General features: G+C 50.1%; 1 protein-coding gene, 1 long non-coding RNA gene and 1 other non-coding gene across 6 annotated transcripts; 1 reads left to right on the plus strand and 2 right to left on the minus strand.

Moving 5' to 3' along the window:
- Nucleotides 1–2,642: 2,642 nt before the first annotated feature.
- ZNF839 (zinc finger protein 839) lies at nt 2,643–17,760 on the minus strand. 4 transcript variants are annotated; one of them, XM_074364991.1, is made up of 8 exons: nt 17,426–17,759; nt 12,227–13,111; nt 10,050–10,271; nt 7,705–7,797; nt 6,976–7,125; nt 4,899–5,039; nt 4,631–4,757; nt 2,643–3,850 (listed from the first exon to the last, which is right to left on the minus strand). In XM_074364991.1, exons 1-8 carry the CDS (start codon nt 17,711–17,713, stop codon nt 3,012–3,014), a joined length of 2,745 nt encoding a protein of 914 aa, XP_074221092.1. In that variant the 5' UTR covers nt 17,714–17,759; the 3' UTR covers nt 2,643–3,011. The 4 variants fall into 4 exon arrangements, with proteins under 4 accessions (XP_074221092.1, XP_010967092.2, XP_074221093.1 ...); XM_010968790.3 differs by lacking the exon at nt 17,426–17,759 and adding an exon at nt 15,553–15,809; XM_074364992.1 differs by lacking the exon at nt 7,705–7,797 and having other exon boundaries at nt 17,426–17,760.
- LOC123612417 (uncharacterized) lies at nt 17,761–21,786 on the plus strand. The gene is made up of 3 exons (XR_006719642.2): nt 17,761–18,092; nt 18,468–18,542; nt 18,735–21,786. It is a non-coding gene; the product is annotated as an uncharacterized LOC123612417 (long non-coding RNA).
- Nucleotides 21,204–21,277, minus strand: TRNAI-AAU (transfer RNA isoleucine (anticodon AAU)). Its single transcript has one exon. It is a non-coding gene; the product is annotated as a tRNA-Ile (tRNA).
- Nucleotides 21,787–24,345: the final 2,559 nt, after the last annotated feature.

The following is a 24,345-nucleotide window of genomic DNA, read 5'->3' on the forward strand; positions in this document are numbered from 1 at the left end:
TTTGGTGGAAGTGGCATCCTGCCCCAAGGTCCCTGCTGTCTGAGCTGTGGTCCCAGACGGATGGGACAGGCCCCCAGAGGCACAAGGTCCGTTAGCAGTTTTATAACACTTTTTTTCTATAACTTTTTTTTTAACGGCAGTCCTGGGGATTGAACCTGGGACCTTGTGCATGCCGAGCCCGTGCTCTACCACTGAGGTAACCCACCCCTGTTAGCAGTTTTATTTTGGAGTCTCTGGAGGGGGTGGTACTTAAAGGATAAATGTTCTTCAGAGGAGACACTGGAGGATTTCTAGGCCTTTCTAGGACATTTCCTATGTTCTTGATGCCTCATCTCCAGACAGCCAGGTTGCCCGGGAGAACTAATGGAAAGGATCGATACTGCTAAGTTTACAAACAAGTAAAAGAGCCAAGTTTCCAGTGGCATTAGCCCAGGGATCCCTCATGAAACAGAAGAGGCATCAAACTGATGGAAGAGCTCTTGGCTATTGAGTTTGCTGAGTTCCAAAGTCATTACACAACCGAAGGACAGTTTCTATCTGAAAGGAACAATGAAGTCTTCAGAGAACCCGCGTGGGGCTTCTCAACACAGTGGATTGATCACCAGGTGTCTTCTCTGCCTCTGGAAACCTTGCCAAATAGTAAAAGAATGTTAACAGGTGGAATCCACAAAAACACAGAATGGGACTGGTGTCGGGCTGCACCAGGCAGGCCTGTGAGCCCTGTGCTTGCCTAGACTCGGGATCTGAGAGTCAGTCCAAGTCACAGACCTGAATGGTTTAATGGGTGCAGGACCTTACACGTTTGAAAGAAGGTCCCGGAGCAACACCCCACCTTGTATAGCTGCCAGTGGCAGGACACAGTGGCAGTCTTGACCCTCAGGGGACGGGGAGGTTACCAGTTATTGGGGGAACTGGCCCATTGGTTACCAGGGAAGCCAGCAGGGGAACAGGCCCCTCACCTCTTTGATAAACTATCTTGGTGGAGATTCTGATCTAAAGATTAAAACAGTCACTAGTTGGGGTGGAGTAGGTAGGCGTTTACTGACTAGACTGTGATTAAGAGGGAAGGCCAGTCAGGTGATTAGGCTGTGGGTGAGCAGGGACCGGTCTAGCAGGAGACATACAGAGAGCAAGAGAACAGCCATCTTGGGTGGCCTGACCACACAACTGGGGGAGGGTTTCGAGATGCACTCGTAAGTACATTTAATTAACAAATACATACATGTGTCTCCAGGAGACGGAAGTTTAGACAGAAGCATGAAAAGAACCACTCACAGCTCAGCCTGAAGAACACTCGCACGTCATGGGTGAGAACATGCCGACAGTTGATCAGCCATCACGCTCTTCATCGAGTGTTCCCAGAGCCCTGCCTTCCTGGCCCATGGAAAGTTGCACTAACAATCCCTTGCAGTTGGGTGGGGCCACATGGCTACTTCTGGCCCCTGAAGTGCATCTCATGGTGGGTTTAGCCTCTCCTGGCACTCGCCCCCTCCGGTGGGGCCACCAGCAGTGTTTGAGACATGGCTGCCCTGCTGGGTCCCCCGCCTGGCCGTGATGAGACAGAGCCCTCCCACCAACCTATGAGTGACAGGTCTTGTGGGCAGGAAACACATACCCCGTTGTTTCTTAAGCTGCTGAGGTTCTGGAGCTGTTGCTACTGCCGCTGCAGACTGGCCCACGGCAACCTGGACCACCCTGGGGGTGGGGGGCTTGGGCTGGTTGTCCTTCAGTGTTGATTCTCCATTGAAGTGTCAGCTGGTGCATGGCTACCTGCTTAGAACTAGGTTTCAGAACCTTAGCAGCCAAGTGTGGCCACGTGACTAATGAGATGTGCACAGAGGCCACATGTGCAACGTCCAGATCACGCCCCTTAAGTTTCGGGTGCTCCTCCTGCTCCTCCTCACGTCCCGGAGGACGGAGCAGACACACAAGGGCGGGGAGCCTTCTGAGACCTCTGGGAAGAGGGCCGCCCAAGGTGAGGAATCAGCCTGGGTCTGGACCACCTCTGGAGTGAAGCCACTCGACTTCTGAATGCCCAGCAGCTCAGTTTTACTTGAGAGGTGCCATGGTCCCCACAAAGTCATGTGTCACAATCCTAACCCCCACACTCCAGGATCCAGGGATGGGACTCAGGCTGGTTTCGTGGGCCTGTGGACTCCTGAGGGCACCCCACGGCCTGAGCCGCCAGCCCAGTGCTCCTGGGCAGCTGTGGCTTGCTCCTTCAGTCCTAGGTTGCCTGCCCTTCTGTTCCCGTCGGACCTGCTTTGAGATCATGTGAAAGGACAGAAAAATGCCGTCACTGGGAGGGCTGTAGGAAATGCAGGCCCCAAGGATAAGCTCCCCTGGAAGGAGCACCGAGCCAGGGCGGGGTGCAGCCCCCGACCCCCAGCTCTGCCAGTGAGGGGAGAGGACCGCTGTGCCTTTTTGATGCTACCACCTGAGTGTGGGCAAATGGCCCCCCTATTCTCTCCTATAAGAGAGCCACGGAAAACGTGGGAAAAAAAGGCCTTGTTAAGTGACTTCACAAGTGGGACATCCAAGGACTGGGGCTCCTGTCTTTACACCTCGATTTCCTCACCCATAAGAAGTAAGTAGACACTTTCCTTTCTACTTCCCAATAAAATGCTGCCCAAATGGCAAGCTTACTTATTGACTTTTTATTGAACCCAGAAGCAGCTTGTAGTGTGGACCAAGTCTGGTGAGAAACCAGTATACCACCAAGGGGAAAGGGGACATAGTTTTGGGGGACTGGAGAGCAGGGGGACAGTCAGGTAATAGTGCAGTGGTATTAACTATAGTGGCGTCAGAGGCTCTTAAGAGTGAGACGTGTCAGAGGAATTCGTGATCAGGTAGCACATCTGCCATCATCGCGATGAGCAAGATGTAGCAGAGGGTCGGCGGCGGGGTAGAAAGACACTTCTTTATAAATAAGATTCATTTGCATCAGCATTCACTTTAGAAAAATATACATTACTTGAAACAGACCTTCTCTGGATAAAATACATGTAACTCTAGGACGGCAGGACTGACTCCACTTCACTGTGAAGGCTTGCCTCCCCAGAATCTGGAAGAACCCCTTCCGGGGGGCCAGTCTGCAGGGCAGGCCCCTCTGCGTTGGTCACTATGACAATGTCCCCCTCCGCAGACACTACGGGACCTGGGTGGGACAAGATAAGTCCATCGGGAGTCTGAATAAATATCCGCTCCTGTCCATGGCACCCGTTGGTAACTTCAAAAGCCACAGCTGCAACGTGCTCCAGCTCCCCCTGGTCGGTGTGTGTCTCAGTCCCACAGGGCAACTGGTCCAAGTCCCCCACATGGCCTCCAAGACCCCCTTCCGGACATAGCTGAGGCCCGGGCTCGGACACAGAGCCGTAGGCATGGTCAGCGGGCCCGATGTCCAAGGACAACACTTTGTCCAGCGGAGGGGCCGCAGCCTGGGCAAGCAGGACCTCGCCGGGGCCGGTCACGGGGGAGTCGCGCACCTCACAGAGGTTCCCTGCCTCTGCACTTCCAGACCCGCCGGGCAGCAGGGACCCCACTCCGCCGGCGGATGTCGAGCTGCTGCAGAGACGCCAGCTCCTCAGGCTGTCCCCGGTGGCAGCGTCTGTCCAGTGTTCCTGGGTGTTCTCGGGGACTGCTGCCACCCACCCCAGGGCCAGTGCCCCCAGCCCACTCACATCCCGGCACCAGGGAGCAGGGTCTGCAGACCCACTCCCAGCTGCTAAGTCAGCGAACGCTTTCAGCCGCTGGCCGGCGTGTGCGGTGCTTCCATCCCTCTCGGAAGCCGGCCTCGGGGGGCTGTCGTCAGCCAGGTGAGAGGTGCACCCGTTTACTCCAGGGCCAAAACCTAAACAGTTCGGAAAAACAGGTAATCACAGCTGGTTCACTGCATTCACTATCCCAAACAAGCTAGTCCAAAGTGATTTTCTTGCCCCAAAAAAAGAAAGCATGAACCTCCTTGCTACTTGGGCTTGGTCGTTTCCAAGGACGGATGAAACTCAAAGAGGAAGCCGACCAGTCGGCCGAGGGGAGCTGCATTCCAACTGAGGGCAGTCTTTCCTGTTCTCACTGAACAGACCTGCCCTCCACGACGGCAGAACTCAGCAGTAAGTTCTGAAGTGGAGAATGCCTCTTCAAATTGGAGACCTTAGGATGAGGCAAGGCATCAGGAGGCCCTGGTAAGAGTTTAGGAAGTTAGAGAGCGATTCTCAGTTTGCCTGCCATGTGTTCAAAGTGGCTAATTGATTGATTCTGGCTAGAGCCAAAATAAAAGCCAGAATGTCTTCTTTTCAAATGTTAAATCTCAGCTGACACTTAGAGCCAGTCTCAGGAAGGCGAAGCCACGGACTCAGTGTGTCCTGTGTACCTGTCCCTGCTCTCAGGTCTGCTCAACTTCTTGGGACCCTCTCAGGTGCAACCCACTCACCACAAGGCAGCTCTTTATTTCAATAAATGACCCAAGTAAACCTCAAATACCTCAAGACCCAGAGGGAATGAACATGGAACGACAGAATAGTGGGAGGTGGAGGTAAAACTCTTGAGAAGATTCTCTGACGTGGCCGCAGGGGCACCCACCCCTGAGAAGCAGGCCCGAGCCCTGGGGTGCGTACCACAAAGAGCGTTTTACCCTCACTGGCAGCTGAGACCCACAGGGCTGGCCTCTGCTGGCCTCCGATGTTGGCAGAAGGCTCGGTGTCCTGGGGCAGAGTTTCTCTCCTGGTCCTTTTCACTGAAGCCAGCCCCTCTTCTGTGGTCTGTGAAGAGAGGGGCCGATCAGCCAAGACTAGGAAGAAACCTCTTCTTCCTGGGAACCATGCTGTGAGTTGAAGAGGTGTAACTACAATAATCCAGCCCTGAACGGACAGTAGCCGGCACCCCCTCAACGCCATGCCCACCTGGTTGCCCCTCTTCCGTCGGCCGGCTTCCCCCGGCCCCTCCCTGTCCATCTCTTGGCTGGTGCACTTGGGTGGAACGCAATCTGTGCATGTTTCTCTTTTCTTCAGGAATTCTTCCGTGATTCCCAAGGACTCAGCAACCTGAGAAGAAAGGGGCCACAGAGATGCTTCACCCAAAACACACAAGATCCAGAAGCACGTCAGCACAGAAGAATCGAAGGGCTGAGTTTAAATCTGTGAAGCCCTTTTGTACAGCCAGGCGCCATCTAACGGGAAAGTGAAGATAAACTGTCACCACAAGCTGAAGAATGTGAGTCTGACACCACGGTAACTTCTATGCCCAGTATGCCTCCTTTCCTGAATTCTCACTGGTACCTTCAGAAAAATAATCCCGCCTATGCTGGAACCAGATCTCCTTTCCCAGCTGGTGGGAAGGATGCGGGTTTGAGAGTCTGAGCTGGATCCCAGCTTCTCTGCATGGAGCCTGGGTGACCCTGGCAGCTACATCTCTGAGTCCTTATCTGAGGGAAACTGCAGACCACAGCTGCCCTGAGGGATTTTGTAAGGATTAGATTCCACCTGCAAAACCTACGTAAAACAGCAGATGTAAAGGTACCTGGTTTACACACAGCCAGCACAGAGAGTGCACCGCAGGGGACAGGAGGGGTGGGCAGGAGGGGCAGCAGTTCCAGGTCAGGGTAGAGAACAGGGGTCAGCAAGCTTAGCAGCTACCAACCTGATAGTGTCCCCTGCAAACTGAGCCACTGCCTTTGCTCCAAAGAGGCTGTGAGTGGGGAGGGTACAGCTCAGCAGTACAGCACATGCTTAGCATGCACGAGGTCCTGAGTTCAATCCCCAGCACCTCTGTTAAATAAATATAAATAAATAAATAAATAAATAGGCTGTGGCACAGCCTGAACTGCCTGCAAAGATGGGTCCGGTGGGCGTGCACAGCGTCCCTGCACGTCCTGTCTGGTTCATAACAGGTGGTACCCATGCCTGCTTCACCTACAGTTTAAAGAACAGATGGTTGACAACTGCTAACCGGGGCATCTATATGAGGCTCAGTAAAAATCCATTATATTTTTCTAATATACAATTTGAGAAAATGAAACAAAAAAAAGTTTATTAAGTTATAGTAAATACTGAATTTGTATAAAGCTAATGATGACAGCCTCTGATCACAGATAGGCAGGTCCTTCATCAGTTTAACAAAATATGAAGAGCAGTTAAAGTCAGCGTGGCCCAAGGATTTGTCACTGTTGGACAAACACTTTTTCAAATACACCAGACACTACTTATTTATTTGTTTGTTTGTTTGTGATACTCAGTGGTTTGTTTTATGCTTTAGATTCCACATGTAAGTGATATCATATGGTATCTGTCTTCCTCTGACTTACCTCACTCAGCATAATATCCTCCAAGTCCATCCATGTTGTTGTAAAACCAGACACTGTTTTAAACTCATGACCTTGTGAGAGCAGGAAAAGACCACGAACTCAGTGCCATACTTTCATGGGGCGGCGGGGAGCAGGGGCAGGGACTTTGTGAGGGTCAGGGGATGCTCTGTGCTGGACACAGTGAGAGGCCCCTGCATGGCCTGACCACGGGGCGTGTGCTATGCCCAGCAAAAGGTTTTATCCAAAACAAGTAAAACCACATCTCTTCCCAATGTGCTTTTGTCAAGGACCCGACAGAGCTAAAGGCAGTCTGATGAAGACAGTGACACTGAAACGAGAATTTCGTCAGAGCAACCACAAACTAAAACTATTGGTCTCATCCCTTTGCAAAAACCTACATAATGAAGAAACAACACAACCTGTGGCCTGTGACCTGCGTCCCTCAGTGAGAGGGGGGCTACGGTGTTGACAATTTTCTTTTAGCTTATCTGCATTTCTAAGTTTTCTGAAAAAAGTACGGATTGCTTTTATGTTAAGACAAAAAACCTTCACTTCATGGAAAAAAGCACCAAAAAGAAGTTGACTATGAAGACATCTCTGCTGAAATAGTCTCCTTTTTAAGGGACAGACTCCTTTTGGCCCTAAGAGCGACGCGTCCTCCCCTGCGAGCTTGTTACCTTGTTGTTGTTTATTTCCAGGGGCTCCTGAAGACAGGGACCAGAACTGTGCAGGTAATCTTGACACATTTTCTTAACCATTTTGTGCAACTCTTCAAATTCCTTGTATACAGCTGGGAAGAAAGGTTTTGCTAGATGACCTCTTTCAACCTTAGTGAAGACAAAGATGACAGAACATGTTTCAGCCTGAGGCAGTGGTATGGAAAAGACAGAGAGACCCAAAGGAGGGCAGGACACCAGCTCCCGAGCCCTCGGCGCCCATCCGTGCAGCGCTGCCTCCGCTCCCCGGGGAGGGCCTCCGTGTGCCCAGCTCTCGGCTTGGCAGGGACGCCAGGAAGGGCCTGGGAGAAGCTGCCCAGGAAGGAAGCCACCCCAGGGTGAGGGCGGCCAGAGGCCAGAGGCCAGGGGAGCCAGACAGGGAGGCAGTAAGGCCCGGACCGCGGGCCTGCCGGGGCCCGCAGGCAGGTTGAGGCTGGCGGGGTGGGTGGGCGCCGGGGAGAAAGCTGACTTCGGCTCCTCCCGCACAAAGTTAGAACAGTCAAGGGAGTTCGGAGCGGCCTGCCTGGCGGTGCAGCCACCTGCCCCCCCGCCGGCCACGGGCTCGCTTCTGCTCTGTCCTGGGGGGAGCGACTCCCAGGGGCTGGCTGTGTCTGCTGTGAATGTGAAGGCCGCCTTTCCAAACAGCTTCAAATCAGCCCTCAGTCACTCAGAAACACTAAGAACACTCACCTTCATCAGAAGGAATTCATACACGGTCACGACCCGAGCCAGCTGAGGCAGAGCCAACTCCACTAGATCCTCCTGGTCACACTGGTGGAGAAACTACCAGAAGAAAGTGTTTGGCATCTTTGAAAGCACAGAAAGAATCTCCCAGCGGCCAATAAATTGGTGCAGCAAAGAACATAAAAGCAAGTTTCCTAAAATCTTAGTGATTACGTAACTCTCAGCTATAAACACTCTGCCTTATTAAATATCTCACGTGCTCACCTATTAACAAAGTCCTCTGATGGATTCTGGATTTAGAGTTTGACTTCCCCATGAGAGCACGGAGCGAGTAGTGGGTACCAGACCAATGGGGAAATGCGCTCCCTGCTCCCCAGGGCTCGCCAACCAATGCCAGGGATGAAAATGCAAGCAAAATCCAGAGGCAGCCCACGTCAGGAGACCACCACCAAAGCACCCAACAAGAACCCGGGGATGACGACGCAGGGAGGGGTGAGCCAAGAAGGGGTCCTGGGCGCCTCTGGGGCCCCAGCTGGGCCCTCGCAGACCCCTGACAAGGAAGAGTAGGCCCTGCTGGGATGTGCAGGGTGGAGGGGTCTACAGGACACCCACGTAGGAAAGCCTGCGATCAGCTCTGAAGCTCGGGAGAGATCTGATCAGAAATACAGATGTAGAGTCAGCAGACAGAAGATGTTCTGAGAAACCAGGGGGAATGGGTGAGATCCCCCAGGGAGGCAAGAACATGAGGGGAAGCTGAGAAGTCCTAGAAACAGAAAGGCTTATGAGGCTCAGGGAGGTCACAAGCTCAGGGTTTGGGAAGAGAGATCAATTAGAAGCTGCAAGGGACTGGAAGGGGTTCAGAGGAAGCCACAGGGTCAGAAAAGCAAAAGGAAAACCTTTTCATTTGCAAGTTAAAGATGTTTAATTATGACTCTCAAAAGCCCTTAGAGAAAGATGACCAGCTGGCTCCCAACACCCTGGAGGTGTGAGGAGGTCGGAACACGGGGCCTTATCCCCCGTGACGTTCAAGCATCACAATGGCAGGAGGCCATCTCCTCAGTTCTCTGCTCCACACCCTGCCCACCTGACAGTGCTGTTGCTGACCGCCCTGGCTGTCATCTTTCCCCCGGAGCAGGGCCCCTGCCTCTGTGATGCACAGTGTCCCCCACACCCAGGACAGGGCCTGATACTAGCTGGACACCCGGTTGGTGTGCAAAGCAGCGCCCACTTCTGGGGAGATTCCCTTCTATAATAAGAAGGAGAGGGCCCTGTTCAGAGCAGTCCTTGACTCTGGCCGACAGATGGGGCCTATCAGGCAGGCTGATAGGTCAGGGTCGCTGATGCACACGGCAGGCCAGGCCTCACTGATCTCAGGTGCTACCACACGCTCCTACTTAGTAGAGACCACACACCCTCGATTCAAATTCCGGGTCTGCCCCCTGCCTGCGGAGTAACCTTATGTGAGTTAATAGCCTGAGTTTCAGGATGGAACCTAGCTCGGCGCACAGCAGTCAGCGTGGCTGAGCTGCCCAGTGGAAAGTGCCAGAAGACGATGGCTATTTTGCATGTTAATAAATGAATCGAGTCAGAGAATATCTCCCCCCCCACTCCCCAAAATTAGTCATCCAGGATTCATTAACAAGCCCCACGGGGAGAAAAGCGAATTCACCAGGGTTTAAGCTTCCTGCTAGAACACATAACCTCGTGAAGCTTTCTAGGAAACCCACTTCCTTTCTGAAAACCACGTCTTCCCCTGTGTGCAGGAGTTTGGAGGCCCTGGGCCTGACAGCCACTCCTTCTGGGGCCAGCTGTCTCACTAACGTATCTCGAGCCATCTCACGCGATTTTTCACCTCTTTTAAGATCCTCATCTGGTCGTTAGCAGACAAGCGAGTACATCCTGGCCAAAGACCACCTGCGCGAGCTTAGGGTTCTACTTTCCTAAGCCAATTCAACTAAACTCAATAAAGCTACTTTCCAGGGGCTGGAATAGAGGAATGGAGAGTCTAGAACTTAAAACCTGAAATATGCTTTTATACCTTGAAACTTTTTACAAAAAATAGGAAAACATTATGTTGTTCTCTAAACTGCTTCCATGAAAGCACAGGTTATAATTATTCCAAAAGTCAGAGGCAAGCAGCTCTTGCTATACCTAAGGCCCTCTGGCCAACCCCGGAGTTCTCTCAGATAATGCTATTATGAATTTATTATGTCCTTCATCCAATTACACATCAGGTGAACTGTTTAGTTGATCTGGGTATTTTACTTTAAAATTCAGAAACCTAATAGTGAATTGCCACATACCATGCCAAAGAAATGGGTTTCAAGAACAGGGTTCTAAGAGCGACGCACCTCCTGGAGCCGGGCTCTGCTCCTCGCTGGGCTCCGCGCCCCGGCCGTGCCAGCACCCACGTGCGGTCCGCTCTGCTCCAGGACGGCTGCGCTGGGCTCTGCAGGGGCCGTGGAGCAGACACTTCTAGGTCCTGGGTGTCTCTTTGATCCCGAAAGGGCTGAACAACTTCCATTTTCTGGTTCAGACACCAACGCCTCATCACCTTGTACTGACTGACTATTCTAGATAAGTGGTGCAACCCAAAATGAAAATAAAATAATTATGCTTTACACACCATAATGAAAACCTTAAAGCAGAAAAATGTCAAGTCAAAAGCAAAGAACTTGCTAGGTTATTCTTCTTTGCATTATTAAGAACTATAATCAATGCATCTTGAAGTATTTCTTTAAGCTACCAGATGAACATTAACCAGCCAGTAAGTCTGGTCTGACAAACCATAACCCTGAGGTGTTGCCCAAAATGAAACAAGAAACTCTTCCGATGTCACTGTCATCTTAAAAACTGATATGAATTTTGTTAATTCATAATTTACCTATGACTTTTAAATTTTATTATTTTTTACTGGATATACTTCAAACACCATAAAATTCATCCTTTGGAAATATACAATTAAGTTGGTTTTAGTATATTCACAAGGCTGTGTAACCATCGCCGTGATCTAATCGCAGAACATTTTCATCATCACAAAAAGAAACCCTGGGCACGCAGCATCACGCATCCCCCCCCCCGGCCCCGCCCCAGGCGGGGCAGCCACTTGCGTGCTCTGTCGCCGTGCATTTGCATAGCTTTAGGAAGAGAATCTGGACCTGACACTATTTCCTCATTCTGGGCCAATTCCCTCCCCTGAAAAGAGGAGTAGTACACCTACACCTCCCAAGACTACAGGAAGGTTAAACAAACGCAAGGAAAGCCAGCACCAAGTACATCCTCCCAGACAGTTTTCCTCCCAAGTCCACGACAGTGGCGCCTCAGGAGGAGTGCCAGGTCTGTTTGTGGCTTTAAGTATCAAGTGGCCCTCCACAGCAGGCTCAGGAAAGGACACAGATATGATGTCTCTCTGGTTGGAGGGAGCCAGCTCCAGGACCCCATGGCCTCCAAGCAATCTGGAGCAAGGCCACGTGCCTATATTCAGGAATTCCAATATCCAGAAGTTGCTTTTTCAGTGGTGTAGGATTTCGTTATTGAAGGAAAAAGAAAGTGCCAGTCAGCCTGGCCGTCCAGTTTGTCTGAGACAGTCCTGGGTGTCCCCTGGAATCACCCCTTTCATTCTCAAAATGTCCTGGTTTGGGTGATAAACCACATGGTCACCCTGGTCCTACTACAACTTAAGAGAAGTAAGAGGTCTCACAAAAGTTGGGCTTTTTCCAGCTGCAAGAGGCACAGAACCTTCTACCAGAGGCAGGCGGGCCTAGAGCATGGGCTGCAAAGTCAGAAGACCGGGTCTAAACTCCCCCCGGGACAGACTCCTAGACGTGTCTCGACAGGGATGCCCACCACCCTCTCTGAGACCCAGGTGCCTCGTCGCAGGCAGGAACCCTTGCACCTGCCGTCAGGGCTCTCCCAGGATTGAGAAAATGCACGTGCACCTCCTGCCCAAGGTAGGCCTGCAGTAACGGCACTGTTACTACTGTCACTACTGAGGCTGATGCTACAGAGCGAGGTAGCACCTTGGAATCCTAACACCAGGCTGTCCCATGGTTTTACCGCTGTTAAAATAATCGACTTCCTGCGAACCGCACACAAGCGCTCACCACACACGTTGGGTAAGTTAAAATTTCAGTAAATACACGTTGATGTAGTGATGCAAACTCACAGTGACGTGTATCTGCTTTGTCTGATCGTGTCAGAAGGGGCAAAGCAGGGCGAGGACACAGGGACTGGGCAGGCAGCGGGTTACTGCAGACGCCCCAGGAAGCAGCCCGGAGACCGGTGCCCCCACTAGGGCCTTTCCCAAGGCCGCGGGCAGGTCAGTTCCGGCCAAGGGTGCTCTGCGATTAGTTCAGTGACCAGACCTAAAGGACCGGCGGCTACACTGCCCTCAGACGTGCTCAGTAAACCACGCTGCACCAGGCAGAAGACACACTTCTCCCTGATTACCCAGCGGCAGTGCAGACAATGTGCAGCTAATTTAAGGACGGGCAGGAATAAGGACACTCCCACCAGAGAGAAACGTTACCTGCAGGCCACCCCCTGCTGACCGGGCCCCATCCTCACTTAGAAGAGCCAGTGGGGGTGGCTCCGGGGATGCCAGGCTGACAGGCCTGCCCTCCGTGGGGCCCTGGATCACGCTCCCGTTGGCCTTCTCCGACAGCGACATCTCAGGCTCCACGTGGCTGTGGCCTGGATTAAGCTTAAAGTGCCGGGCCAGACCCCCCTTTCCTATGTATGACTTTTCACACGTCTGACACTTAAACATTTTGGGCCTCAGGATGCAGCTCGACAGGTCAAAGAGTGCCTGCTTCCCCCTCTGGTCCTCATCTTCTTCCACACTCAGTTCTGAATAATCGTCAGAATCTGACGGGTGTCCATCGGCCAAATCCTCTGTTTTTATGAATTTATAATCTTTAGCTTTATACTTGGGAGGTCGAGATATCCGTCCAGAACGTGTTTTTACTTTTAAAGATTTTTTTAGTTTCTCAGTGTGTTTTGTGTGTGAGTTGGAAATAAATAAATTTGCTGAACTGGATGAAACAGATGTCACTGCTGGCTGGTCGGAGGCCGACGAAGGGGCCAACGTGGCTCCCTGCCCACTTGGAGCCTCAGGAGCCAAGCCTGTCTTCGCAGGGACTGGTCGGAGGGCGGGCAGTGGCCTCTGTACTAACACCTGAGCAAGAGGCTGAGGCGAGGTACTCAGGAAGCACGGCTGTGGCCCGGTGCTCAGGCGGGGCTTTGCCCTGAGCAGCTGCGAGCTGGCGATGCTGAGCCCCAGCACACTGCAGTGCCTTTGGGGAGGTGGGCCCGGCCCGGCCGCCTGGGGCTGGATGGTGGCCAGTGTGGGCATCGGCTTCTCCTGGCCTTTCAAGTCTCTGGATGTTACCTTCACATAAATGGCTTCCAGTTGCTTAAATACAGAAAGAGAAAAGAAGCATTATGCTTATCAACATTTCTGCAATTTTGCTCTCATCTTAAACCTATTAAATTTTTTCTAACTTATACATCTTACATATAAAAAGTCTGTATGATGTATCTGTACTGTTTGCAGTGTTTCTTATTCATCCTGCCCCCCAGGCCACAGTGGTCTAGCTTCTGTCACCTCCATCATGAGTGCAGAAGCATTTGTATATATAAACAAAATAAAGTCTGTGAAACTTCCTACCATTCCTGCCTTCTGATAGTATCTGCTCTACATCACTTTTTAAAAAACACTTGTCATACACCTGCACCCCAATGTTCATACCAGCACTATTTACAGTAGCCAAACGTGGAGAAGAGCCTAAATGTCCATCAACAGATGACTGGATAAAGAAGCTATGGTATATTTATACAATAGAATACTACTCAGCCATAAAAACCAACAACATAACGCCATTTGCAGCAGCATGGATGTTCCTGGAGAATGTCATTCTAAGTGAAGTAAGCCAGAAAGAGAAAGAAAAATACCATATGAGATCACTCATATGCGGAATCTAAAAAAAAAAAAAAAAAAAAGAAACAGAAATACAAAACAGAAACAGACTCATAGACATAGAATACAAACTTGTGGTTGCCAGGGGGACAGGGTGTGGGAAGGGACAGACTGGGATTTCAAAATGTAGAATAGATAAATAAGATTGTACTGTGTAGCACAGGGAAATATATACAGGATCTTGTGGTGGCTCACAGTGAAAGAGAATGTGACAATGAATGTATGCATGTTCATGTATAACTGAAAAATTGTGCTCTACACTGGAATTTGACACAACATTGTAAAATGACTATAACTCAATAAAAAAAAAAGTTTAAAAAAAAACACTTGTCATAATTCACTAAGCTGACTTCATGAACTATTTAAAAATCCTTTATAGTTTTACCATATGTGTATTTATTCACTTGGAGTTCTTAGTATTTCTAAATCGAACTCAATTCAATTAGTGGCCTCATTCTTTAAAGTTTTCAATGAAATCTAGGAAATCAAAAAAGCCATAAAGAACAGTATAACCCAAGTCCCCACCACCCACCTCACAACATGCGACCCTGTCACCACAGGGAGACAGTCTGCACACCTCCTTCTCCACCCTATCCTGAATATGCTGGTTGTCGTTCTCATGCACTCTTTACATTACATACGTAGACATCCCTAAAAATGTATAATTTAGTTTTGATGTGCTTTTTAATTTTATTCTTTATTGAAGTATAGTTGATTTACAATGTTAGTTTCAGGTGTACAGCAAAGCGATTCAGTTATACACATACATGTAAATATATATATGTACTTTCAGATTCTTTTCCATTATATATTAATACAAGAAATTAAACATAGTTTCCTGTGCTATACAGTAGGACCTGGTTGTTTCTCTATTTTATATATAGTAATGTGTCTCTGTTAATCCCAAACTCCTAATTTATCCCTCCCTGGCCCTTTATGTGTTTTTAAACTTTATAAAAAGTGAATATCATCTCCTGCAACTTGTTGGGGCCTTTTCAGGCTTTTTCCTCCCTATCTTGCTTATGAAATTCATCCACATTCCATAACTCTGAGCGTTCATTTTCTCTGCAGTATGAGAACAGCATCTCCTGCTGAAGGGCAGATGGTCCCCTACCCTGTGCTCTGTGGTCTGCTCCACATGGTCACAGACGTGTGTACACACATGTGAGTTTCTCCAGGGCACACACCTAGGAGTGGGGCTGCATTTCTTCAACAACTTTTTTTTTCTAACATCTAACAAAATTTTAAATGCACGTGCTTTCTGACCCAGCAGTCCCGTTTCCTGGATCCCATAAGAAACCTGGCATGGGCACAAAGATGCATGTGTAGGAGGTTCAAGGACAGCACTGTCTGTAACAGTAAAGAGCCCGCCAAAGGGCAGGGCTGCTGTCAACAAGGTTCTCCAAATAGTTACTGAGCAGTGCCCATGGGCCAGAGACATCACAGGTGTTAGGGATATGGCTGTCATAGGCTCGGAGGAGGGACAGCAAAACCTCTCCCTTCTCCAAACACATTTAGTTCTTTATCTTTATTTCTAGCTTTCTGACCCTGATTAGAAGTTAAGTGAGTTATGTTTTATCTCCTTGATGAGATCATACCCTCCCTGGGGGCAAGGTACACATCTGACTTGTCTTTGTGGCCTCCATGGCACAGCTGGGGCACAAGACTATTAGACCGCAAAATTACATTATTGTGAATGCATGCAGAATTCATATCACCCCAATTAGATTAGCTACAGAATAAAATCATGCTACCTAACTCTGATTAGGTTTGTTTCCGTTTTATGGAAAATGTAATTTTTAGACTCTTTCCTAAGTTGCCACACCAAACCCAAAAAGCTGTGGTCACATTCAACAGGCCCTGGAGTGCAGCCATACCTGGGGAACCCTAGGCAGTCACTCCACCTCTCTTGACTTTGTTCCTCATCTGTAAAAGGCTGATACAAACACTTCTGTGTGGCTGCTGAGAACCAAGTGGTCAAGCACAGTGCTGGACGTGGAGCAGAGGCCTGCGAACACAGCCACCATCACCCTTCTGACTCCACAGACCAGCGGTGCAGGGCTTACATGGTAGGTGTGGGGCCAAATGACATCCTTCCAAGTCCAACGACCCCCATTCGTGGGCTCTCAGATGTCTGCCTGTGATGAACAGTACAATCTTTACTGGGTGTGTTCGCCCTAATAGCCCTAGGTAATGCCTAATCTCACAATAGCCCAGGCTGGCTTGTTTCAGCCCACCTCATCCTTATCAGTCATAAACCCCACCACCCTTCAGGGACCCTAAACTTCTTGCCTCACCTACAACCAATCAGAGCCTTGTGCACAAGCAGATCAGGCACCTTGTGACCCGACCTTATAGAAGACCCGAACAACTGGCCCCCAGGGGTCACACAGGCACCTCCCGTCTGTGTGGCCCGCTGCTGTCTGTGACAGTGCACCCTAATAAACTCCTTTCCTATTCTCATACTTTATCGCTGGTAAATTCTTTTACCACCCACGACATCCGCCCACCACGCTGGGTCCCACAACAGGAGGTATTTGTTTCTCGACCAGAATGTGGGCTAGAAAGCACATCCAGCGAGCCAAACCTCCTGCAAGTAAGGAGACCAAAGCCCAGAGTGGTTCAGTTACCCAAGATCACACCTCTCAGAAGTGTGGTGTTTGGGCAGAATTGTACTTGTCTTCTCAAACTTTAACAAGGCAGCTTCCCTGTCTTGGTGACCATCTGGGTATAAATCTTAAGCAGCCAAAAACCAAAACCAAAAAAACAGCAAAGATCGCTGATCCTATTCTCTACCTATTTCTTCTAGTGAAAGAAGAATCCCTGTGGCAATTCTGGAGTGAGAAGCATTGTGTTACTTACAACCCCAGTGCTAAAAGGGGGTGATTTTACAGGTGATGGGAAGGACTTCCAGTCTCAGGGGCTACACCAGACCCTCTGGACTTGGAAGACCACGGTCCAGTTCGACTTCCCTAGCAGCCAAAAGCTGTGTGACCCAAGAAATGCCACTGAGAAAGAATGTTTGGTAGTATACAGAGTGCTTTCACATTTCATTCATTAACCGAATGCCAGGCACCAACTGGGTCATTTGTAACTGCGGTTACGAACCCAGGCACTATCCCTGAGGGTGGTAAGTCCTGCATGAAGCTACTGGAAGGCACTTAATTCTGTCTCAAGTCTGGGCCTCGGAGTACCCTCCACCTGAAAAATTCTCGATTTTGCTTCCTCTTAATCCATTCAGGTCTCTGCTCCACTGTCAGGCCTAAGGACTACTCACTCTAAAGCAGCCCCCTTGTCACTCCCAGAACGTGCCTTACGTTCTTCATGCACAGTGTTCAAAGCTGCACCTCGGGCAGTGCTGGAACACAGTGAGTGCTCAATAAATACGGAATGAATGGACACAAGCCGGGAAGAGGAGCTAAGCGGCACGCGGGAGCGCCGAGCGGGGCTGTGAGAGCAGAGACGGTAGGCAGGCGTCCCAGGCAGACGGCCAGCTTGGGCAAAGGCTCCTGGAGGGAGGCCGGATGGAGGAGCTGAAAGCGCCGGAGCAGTGACAGGTGGGGGTGGCCTGCCGCCCTACGGACCTTAGTATGGGGACGCCCTGATACTGCCGCGGGCGGACACCGGCCTCTCCGGCAGCGCAGCTCTAAGGCCTTAGAGGTGAAGCGGCGGCGCAGACTTCGGCCTGCCCGCCGTGAGGCCTCGCCCCCTCCGGGCCTCGGTTTCCCCACGTCCTTCCCGGGGCCTCACCTGCGGCGGCAGCAGGCGCGGCGGGCGCGGGGGCTCGGCGCCGGGGCCCCGTTGCAGGGCTGCCTGCTGGGCCGCATCCCGCAGCCGCCGCGCCGCGTCCTGCAGCACGAAAGGCGGCGGCGGCGGCTCAGCGGGCGGCTGCGCCTTCGTCACCTGCTCCAGGACCCGCCGCAGCTGCTCGGGGCCCAGCGGGGCCACGCGCGCCACGCTGCCGCTCTGGCAGGGGGCAGCCCGACCGCCGCCGCCATCCTCGCTGCCATCCTCCGCCTCCGGCTCCGCGTCCGCCATGACGGCCGACGCGAGTACTCGAACCTGAGTCGCCGAGCGACGGCGGCTCAAATGTGCGTCACCGGGGAAAGGGGGCAGCTACGAGTGCCCCGCGGGCCAAGAGACCTCGGAAGGCGACCGCACCTGTCGGAGTGGGTCGGCGGGCGGGCCTGAGCTCGCCCCGCCCCGCCGCCGCTTCAGGGACAGGATTGGACCAAATTATCTTATTGCTTCCTTGTTATGGACGTACTTATCTTTCAGATGTCACCTCCTCCAGGAGTTGTCCAGGATCTCTCAGGCAGAAGTCTTCGAGGTTCCAGAGCCCCTGGCCTAACATCGCACTATCCAAATGTTCTTAATGTCAGTGCGTCAGAGTCACCTGAAGATCCTGTCTGGACAGGTAGACTCCTGGGCCCCACCTCCAGACATTCCGATTTAATACAACTGAGACGGGGTTCAAAGTGTGCATTTTTAACAAGTGGGCTCCCCAACCCCCAAATTGTTTCCAGGTCGGCCCACTCCTTACTCTCTCAACCCATACTGGGTGCACCTTGAGGGCCAAGGTGATATTTCACTCATTCAATGCCCAGCAGTGCACACTCAGGGCGGATGGGTGGATGGGTGGATGACAATGAAGGAAGGAAGGAAGGAATAAGGGAATGAATCTCCCCGTCCCTCTTCGCACCTCAGTCCGCAGCTCTATGCCCGCTCTTCTTAGGCTCACCCTTCCCCCACCCCCCTCCTCTTTACTCTCCTGGCTTCGTTTGTCTTACAGCTGCTAGTGTGTGCACCTCTCTCGGTGGGGACAGTAGGGCTGTTGGTTGACAAACATTAATTAAGCGCTTGTTGGGTGAGTTATCATCCCTGCCCTTGGAACTGTCCTGCCCTCTGTATCTGGTCTAGGCTGGAAAAAGGAGGAGGAAACTGGCATTTGCAGCATAATACAAGGAATGCCGCGATGCTCATAGTGGGGGGGGGCTGGGGGCCAGGCTGGTGTCTGAGAAGGTTCCAGTAAACGTCCCGATTATTTTTCTCTCCACAGGAACATCATCATCATCGTCTTCATCCTCAGTACTCTTGCATTCACTATGCTCCCTGCAGTGTCGTAACTTAATTCATCAGTAGCCTCGTAAGGATTGGCCAGAGGGAGATCAGATTTGTGGAATTTGTTTCAAATCCTTAATTCTGTCCTTTTTTTTTTTTTTTAACTTTTGAAAGAAAGACCTTCTCATCCTTTGATGTCAGAAAGGTCCCCGCTGACCTCTAAAACAATAACTGCCCCCTCACCTAGAACATAGTATCTCCTTTAACCATCTTTTTTGAGCCTGTTGAGCAGGAAAAAAATTTTTCTCTATCCTCTTATGTTCAGTCTCAAGAGCCTGTGAATTAAACAGGAAAAGATAGATTAACAAGAGAAAATGCACATTTTAATAATGTATTTTTATTAATGTACCTATAGGAATTCACAGAAAAATGTGTCTCAAATAGGCAGTTAGAGTGTGGGGCTTATAGATTAACTTCACAGGGGAAAGGATGGGGGAGAGGGTGCTTACCGGAAAACAAATGACTTAGGAAAGATAAATAAGCTCTTAGGGAGTAAATGGAAGCTGTGATAGTCTTGTGACAATGCCTGTTTAGGTATGATGCCAACTTGTCTCCAGTGATAAGAGTCAGTCTTCCCTGATTGCTCACCGGGAAGGGATTTATGACAACCTAGGTCTTTTGGAAGGCTCTGCTCTAGGCAGATGAGACTTTTCAAGAACTCAAATGGCTGCTACTCAAAATAATTTTTATGCCACAGAAGTGTATTCTGAACCCCTTCAAGCCCTTGTTTAGGAAAATGTGGGCTCTGAGGGCAGCAATCTTAGCTGGGTCCTCCTCTGCAGGGTCCCTGCCTCTAACAAGGTGCCTGAAACACACATCCAAGGTGTGACATGCGACCCGTGTACAGGTGTCTATTCTAGGCATCAGCAGCCCCAGATTCTCCTTCTAACCAACTGTTCATACTGGCAACATCCCATTGCTGGCATTTAGTGAGCACTTTTACTCCACGCTGAGCACTTGGGCTCAGCCTTGGGCTTTATGTGTGTGGTCCATGGACTTGAGCTGTTACTGATTTAAGTCAGGGCTTACAACATATTTGAGAAAAGAATGGGTGATTTAGTTGATGTTCTCACTGGAGATCTTTCAAACATGTCTGGACCCCTATATGATATGGCATTGACCCTAAAAAGCTAGCCTGTGTTAAACTAAAAATACCTGACTTGAACTATGAGTGAGAAATTCATGCAGCTGCCCTCTGGCTGCAAACTGCAAAACCAAGAGGGAGAAATGTGAAGTCTACGATCTCTCTGAAAAGCAAAAAAATAGCAAAAAGTTTCCGGATGCTTTTGTTACCCAAAACTGAGTCCACCTCTTGGTAGGTGTCGAGCCAAAAAGATAACCAAGCCCAGGAGAAGGAAGGGTTTATTACCTGCAGCAAGTAAGGAGAACACCGGGGATCTTTCCCAAGGCAGTGTCTCTCCAAACAGCAAAACTGGGGAAGTTTTAAGCTAAGTGTACATGCATATTCATGAAGGGGCTATAGAATTGGGGTAGAGGTTGGCAGAGTTCAAGCTTTGGTTGATTGAAGTCACCAAAAGGTCAACGTCATCACCCCTTAGGTTCCGGTTGATCTTGAGGTTGAGTGCTGGGGGGTGGTTTAAATTCTGCAAAACAGCTCAAGAAAGTGCTTCAGGCTAATCTTTAGCACTGAAACAGAACTGGGAATCTTTACAACTGATTTATTACCTTTGCTATTGTTACTTGTCTCACCGGATAACAGAACTTTTGTTCCCTTAAGATCATTATTACTGAGACCTCCTCAAGGGTAAGCCTTGTGGCCAGGCTTAGATCCCAAAATGACTTAGGCCTCAAAGGGCTTCTTTTATGTCAAGAAATCCACACCTGGTTTGCTTTCTCTGGGGACCGCCCACCCCTACCCTATCTGCTTACACTTCCACAACCAGAACACCTCCCCTCGTATGGCAGTCATGGGTTAATTACCGGCTCAATGGTGTTGGGATTTGTGTCTCTCATTTACTGCTTTGCTCCCTGCCTAGACTAGGGTGCCAGGCATGCAATAGGCTGTCCATGAACAAGTGTGGAATGAATGAATTCCAAGCCTGAATTTTCAACTCTAAGAACTCGAGAAAACTGAGGGCTGCGCCAAGGGCTCTCAGAAGTTCTGCATTAGGAAGCAGCAGGCAGTGGCATCTGAGAGCATCCTATAAAAAGACCCTAAGGGGCTGCAGCACGCGACGCGCGGGGACTTGGGGTAAACACAGTCCGAGCATGCGCGGGATGCTCTCCTCTTTGCCTGCCAGCAGCCTGAGACAACTTTCGGAGCCAGGTGCAGAATGATTCCGAGACGCGCTTCTGTTTGCACGAGGCTCACAGCTCTCCAGAAGCACATTTTTCTTAAAAAGTTGTAAAACCTTTAAAAAATTGAGAGGGAGGAAAACAGAACATGTGGCCCGTACGGGGATCGAACCCGCGACCTTGGCGTTATTAGCACCACGCTCTAACCAACTGAGCTAACCGGCCACTTGACAGTCGTGGCCCGCATACGCACCTACGAGATTTCTACGCCTGCGCTGTGCCGCTAGTGGGCCAAGCGCCTCTAGGTGGAGTCCGCCGCGCTGACTCCCATCCGGTTCCTGCGAAGGCTGGTGTCATCCGCATAGTCATCCCCCTTGGCGAGATGAAAAAACTGAGACCCTGGGGCCTTTAAGGAGAAAAGAGGTGGCTCCATAACAGTGAATCGGAGGCTTTCACAGGAAAACTACAAAGTGCTCTTGAAACTGCTCAGGAGTAGAATTTTCAAATACTGCAACTCAGCGCTATTTTTATTTATCTCTGAGAATCCTTGCAGCGTGGAATCTGTGTATCAAGAGCTTTTGGCATGGCTAAATAAAGCTTGGAAAATGCAGATAACCTGATAAAGGGCAAAAGAACTTGAATTTCCCACCGCCCCGAAACAACGGCTGCTCGGGTCTTGGCGTCCTACTTGCCAATCTTTTTTCACTGTACAGGTGTATTAAAAATATATATACATGCATGAGATTTAATGCAACCTTGTTAAAAAGAAAAGAACTTTTTATCTTGCTTTGTGTACTTAATATTCTATTCTAAGAATATCCCTAAGTAATTGCAAATGTCGTTTTAAATGGCTCCTCCGTGTTTCTTTAAGTACTTTAGGTAAAGGGACTACCAGCTTTTCACCTTGTCTGCTCCTCTGGTCTGACTACGTCAAAAAACTGCCCCCACGGTAGATGCATCAAGACTCCCTCTTGTGAGCAGCAGAAGCCATGTCTAGCTAATCTTAACAGAACAAATTTAATTGAAATGATGTTAGGTAGCTTACCCCACCACCATGAAGGCTGGAGAAGCAGCTTTGGACAAATGGCCACTCAGACAAAACGTACTCATTAAGCCTGGCAGTGCCCTAGCCCCCAGGAATCAGCTGTGAGCAAAACAGACCTAATCCTTTCCTCACGGAGCTCACAGTTTGGCAAAGAAAGTTGTTAAAGTGAGTGGAGATGCTCAGGTGTTGTGCTGAGTGTATGTAAACCACACTGGCGGTGGGAGGCTGGGACACCTGACTGTGTTCCGAAGGACAAGGACAGATAAATGTAAGCCCAAAAGGGTAGAGCTCCCTGGGTAGAGTGAACTGCCAATGATGGCAGGCATCTGGTCCATTTTGCTTACAGCTGAGTGCCCAGAGCCTAGCACACTGTCTGGAGTAACATGTGTTTAATAAAAAGAGGTCAGGTGGATAAATGAGCAAATTCCAAAATTAATTACACTTTAAAACAAAGTCCCATAAAGTCATTTCTCTCAGTTCAAACTCTCCTCTACTGGCCCCGCCCTGATAGAGTTGCGTGATTTAGCAAATAATTTCGTATTTACTTATTTCGGACATAATTATACTAAATCAGTATTAGCTGTTGATCTGGAATTCAACTGGACATCCTGTACTGTATCCGGCTATCCCACAGCCCGAGTAACAGCCATTTGAAGACCCCACCTAACCTGTTCCCTTCCCCTCCCTGTTCCCTGGGCCACACAGCCCCACACCCTCCTTCCTGGTTCTTGTCCACCAGGCCATGCTCCTGCCCTGAAAGTTCTGTGTTCTCTCTTCCTGGCCCTTCTCCCCCCAAGACACATCCATTTCTCCCTCCTTCATCTCCTCTAGGTCTTTGCTTATATGTCACGTATTCTGCGAGGCTTCACTGAAACCCTGTTTACAATCTCAGCCCTCACCTAGAATCCCTGCCGTCCCCTGCTTTGTTTCCTTCATAGCTTGCTTATTTCGTTTATTGTCTGTCTCCCATCCCTAGACCGTGAACTCCCGGAGGGCAGTAATCCCTATTTTGCAACACCAGCACCTAGAACAGTGACTACCACATGATAGGTGGCCGATCAAGGTTTGTCGAATGAAGCTAAATTGACAGGTCGTCCCTTAGAGGTCTAGCCCGGGGTCCAAGCCCCGTTTCCCGAGTGGGAGGGGCGCTCCTGGCCAAGGCAGTCTGGAGGCCAGGACCCGCGGCCGGGGAGACGCAGTGACGAAATACAGACGGTAGGGGGCACCCGAAACCTACATAGTCGGCTCCCACCACGGCGGCAGGGCTCCCAGGAGACTGGTCCTGATGCAGCGCTGGGCTGGGGCTTGCACAGCGCTGCTCTCCAAATGCCTCTGACCTCCTGCGGCCAATTCTCACCCCATTTTACAGGGCTTCCAAGACAAACAAGTGCTGATTTTCATTCTTTGTTTTAGGAAAACGCAAATATCCGTACATGATCAGAATGAAATGGTACAGAGTATTTTTACTTGGATTTTTAAATGTCCAGTAGCGGGGGTTTGGTGCAGGTGGCTGCCTTGGATTTTAAATAGTCCATTTGCTTTCAACTCGACTTAAAAAATGTGTCATTCTGTTTATAAATTGGAAACTTTGGTTTGAAAATAAAAGAGACACTGTACCAGTTTCCTGGAGCTGCCCTAATAAAATCCCACAAACTGGGTGACTTACACAACAGAACTATTCTTCTATGGGTTTGGAGGCCATAAGTCCAAGTTGGAGGTGTCCTCAGGTTTGGTTCCTTGGGACGTTTCTGAGGAAGAACCTGTTCCACGCCCCTTCCCCAGCCTCTCGTGGTTTGCTGGCCACCTTTGGTGCCCCTTGGATTGTGTAAGGATCACATAGATCTCTGCCTGCATCCTCAGTCAAGGATCCCAAGTTCCCAGAACAGAGCCTGACGCGTCGTAGGTGTTCCATAAATACTTGCCGAACAAACGTTAAATTCGTTGTGCTAAGTGTCCTTCCGTCCTGACAACATTTCTTTCTTTTTTCGCTGTTTGTTTGTTTTGAGGGGTAGGCAATTCGACTTATTTATCTTTAGTGGAGGTCTGGGGATTGAACCCAGGACAGCACGCATGCTGGGCATGCGCACTATCACTGAGCTAAACCCTCCCCCTCCAACAGCATTTCTGATGAAGAGTGTTTCTGAAGGAGATTTAACAGTCTCTTCCACTCTATATTCTCTCTTCTTTTTCTGGAACATCATTCTTCAGAGGTCAGACCTTCTGGGTTGGTTCTCTAATTTCTTTCTCT

The sequence above is a fragment of the Camelus bactrianus genome, chromosome 6 (genome assembly GCF_048773025.1).
Source record: "Camelus bactrianus isolate YW-2024 breed Bactrian camel chromosome 6, ASM4877302v1, whole genome shotgun sequence".
NCBI classification, from domain to species: Eukaryota; Metazoa; Chordata; class Mammalia; order Artiodactyla; family Camelidae; genus Camelus; species Camelus bactrianus.

Coding starts and splice junctions, on each gene's coding strand:
- ZNF839 (XM_074364991.1), bottom strand. CDS start 17,713: ATGGCGGACGCGGAGCCGGAGGCGGAGGATGGCAGCGAGGATGGCGGC. Junction 13,112..17,425: donor CGCGCCTGCTGCCGCCGCAG/GTGAGGCCCCGG, acceptor TCTGTATTTAAG/CAACTGGAAGCCATTTATGT. Junction 3,851..4,630: donor GGTCTCAGCTGCCAGTGAGG/GTAAAACGCTCT, acceptor CGAACTGTTTAG/GTTTTGGCCCTGGAGTAAAC.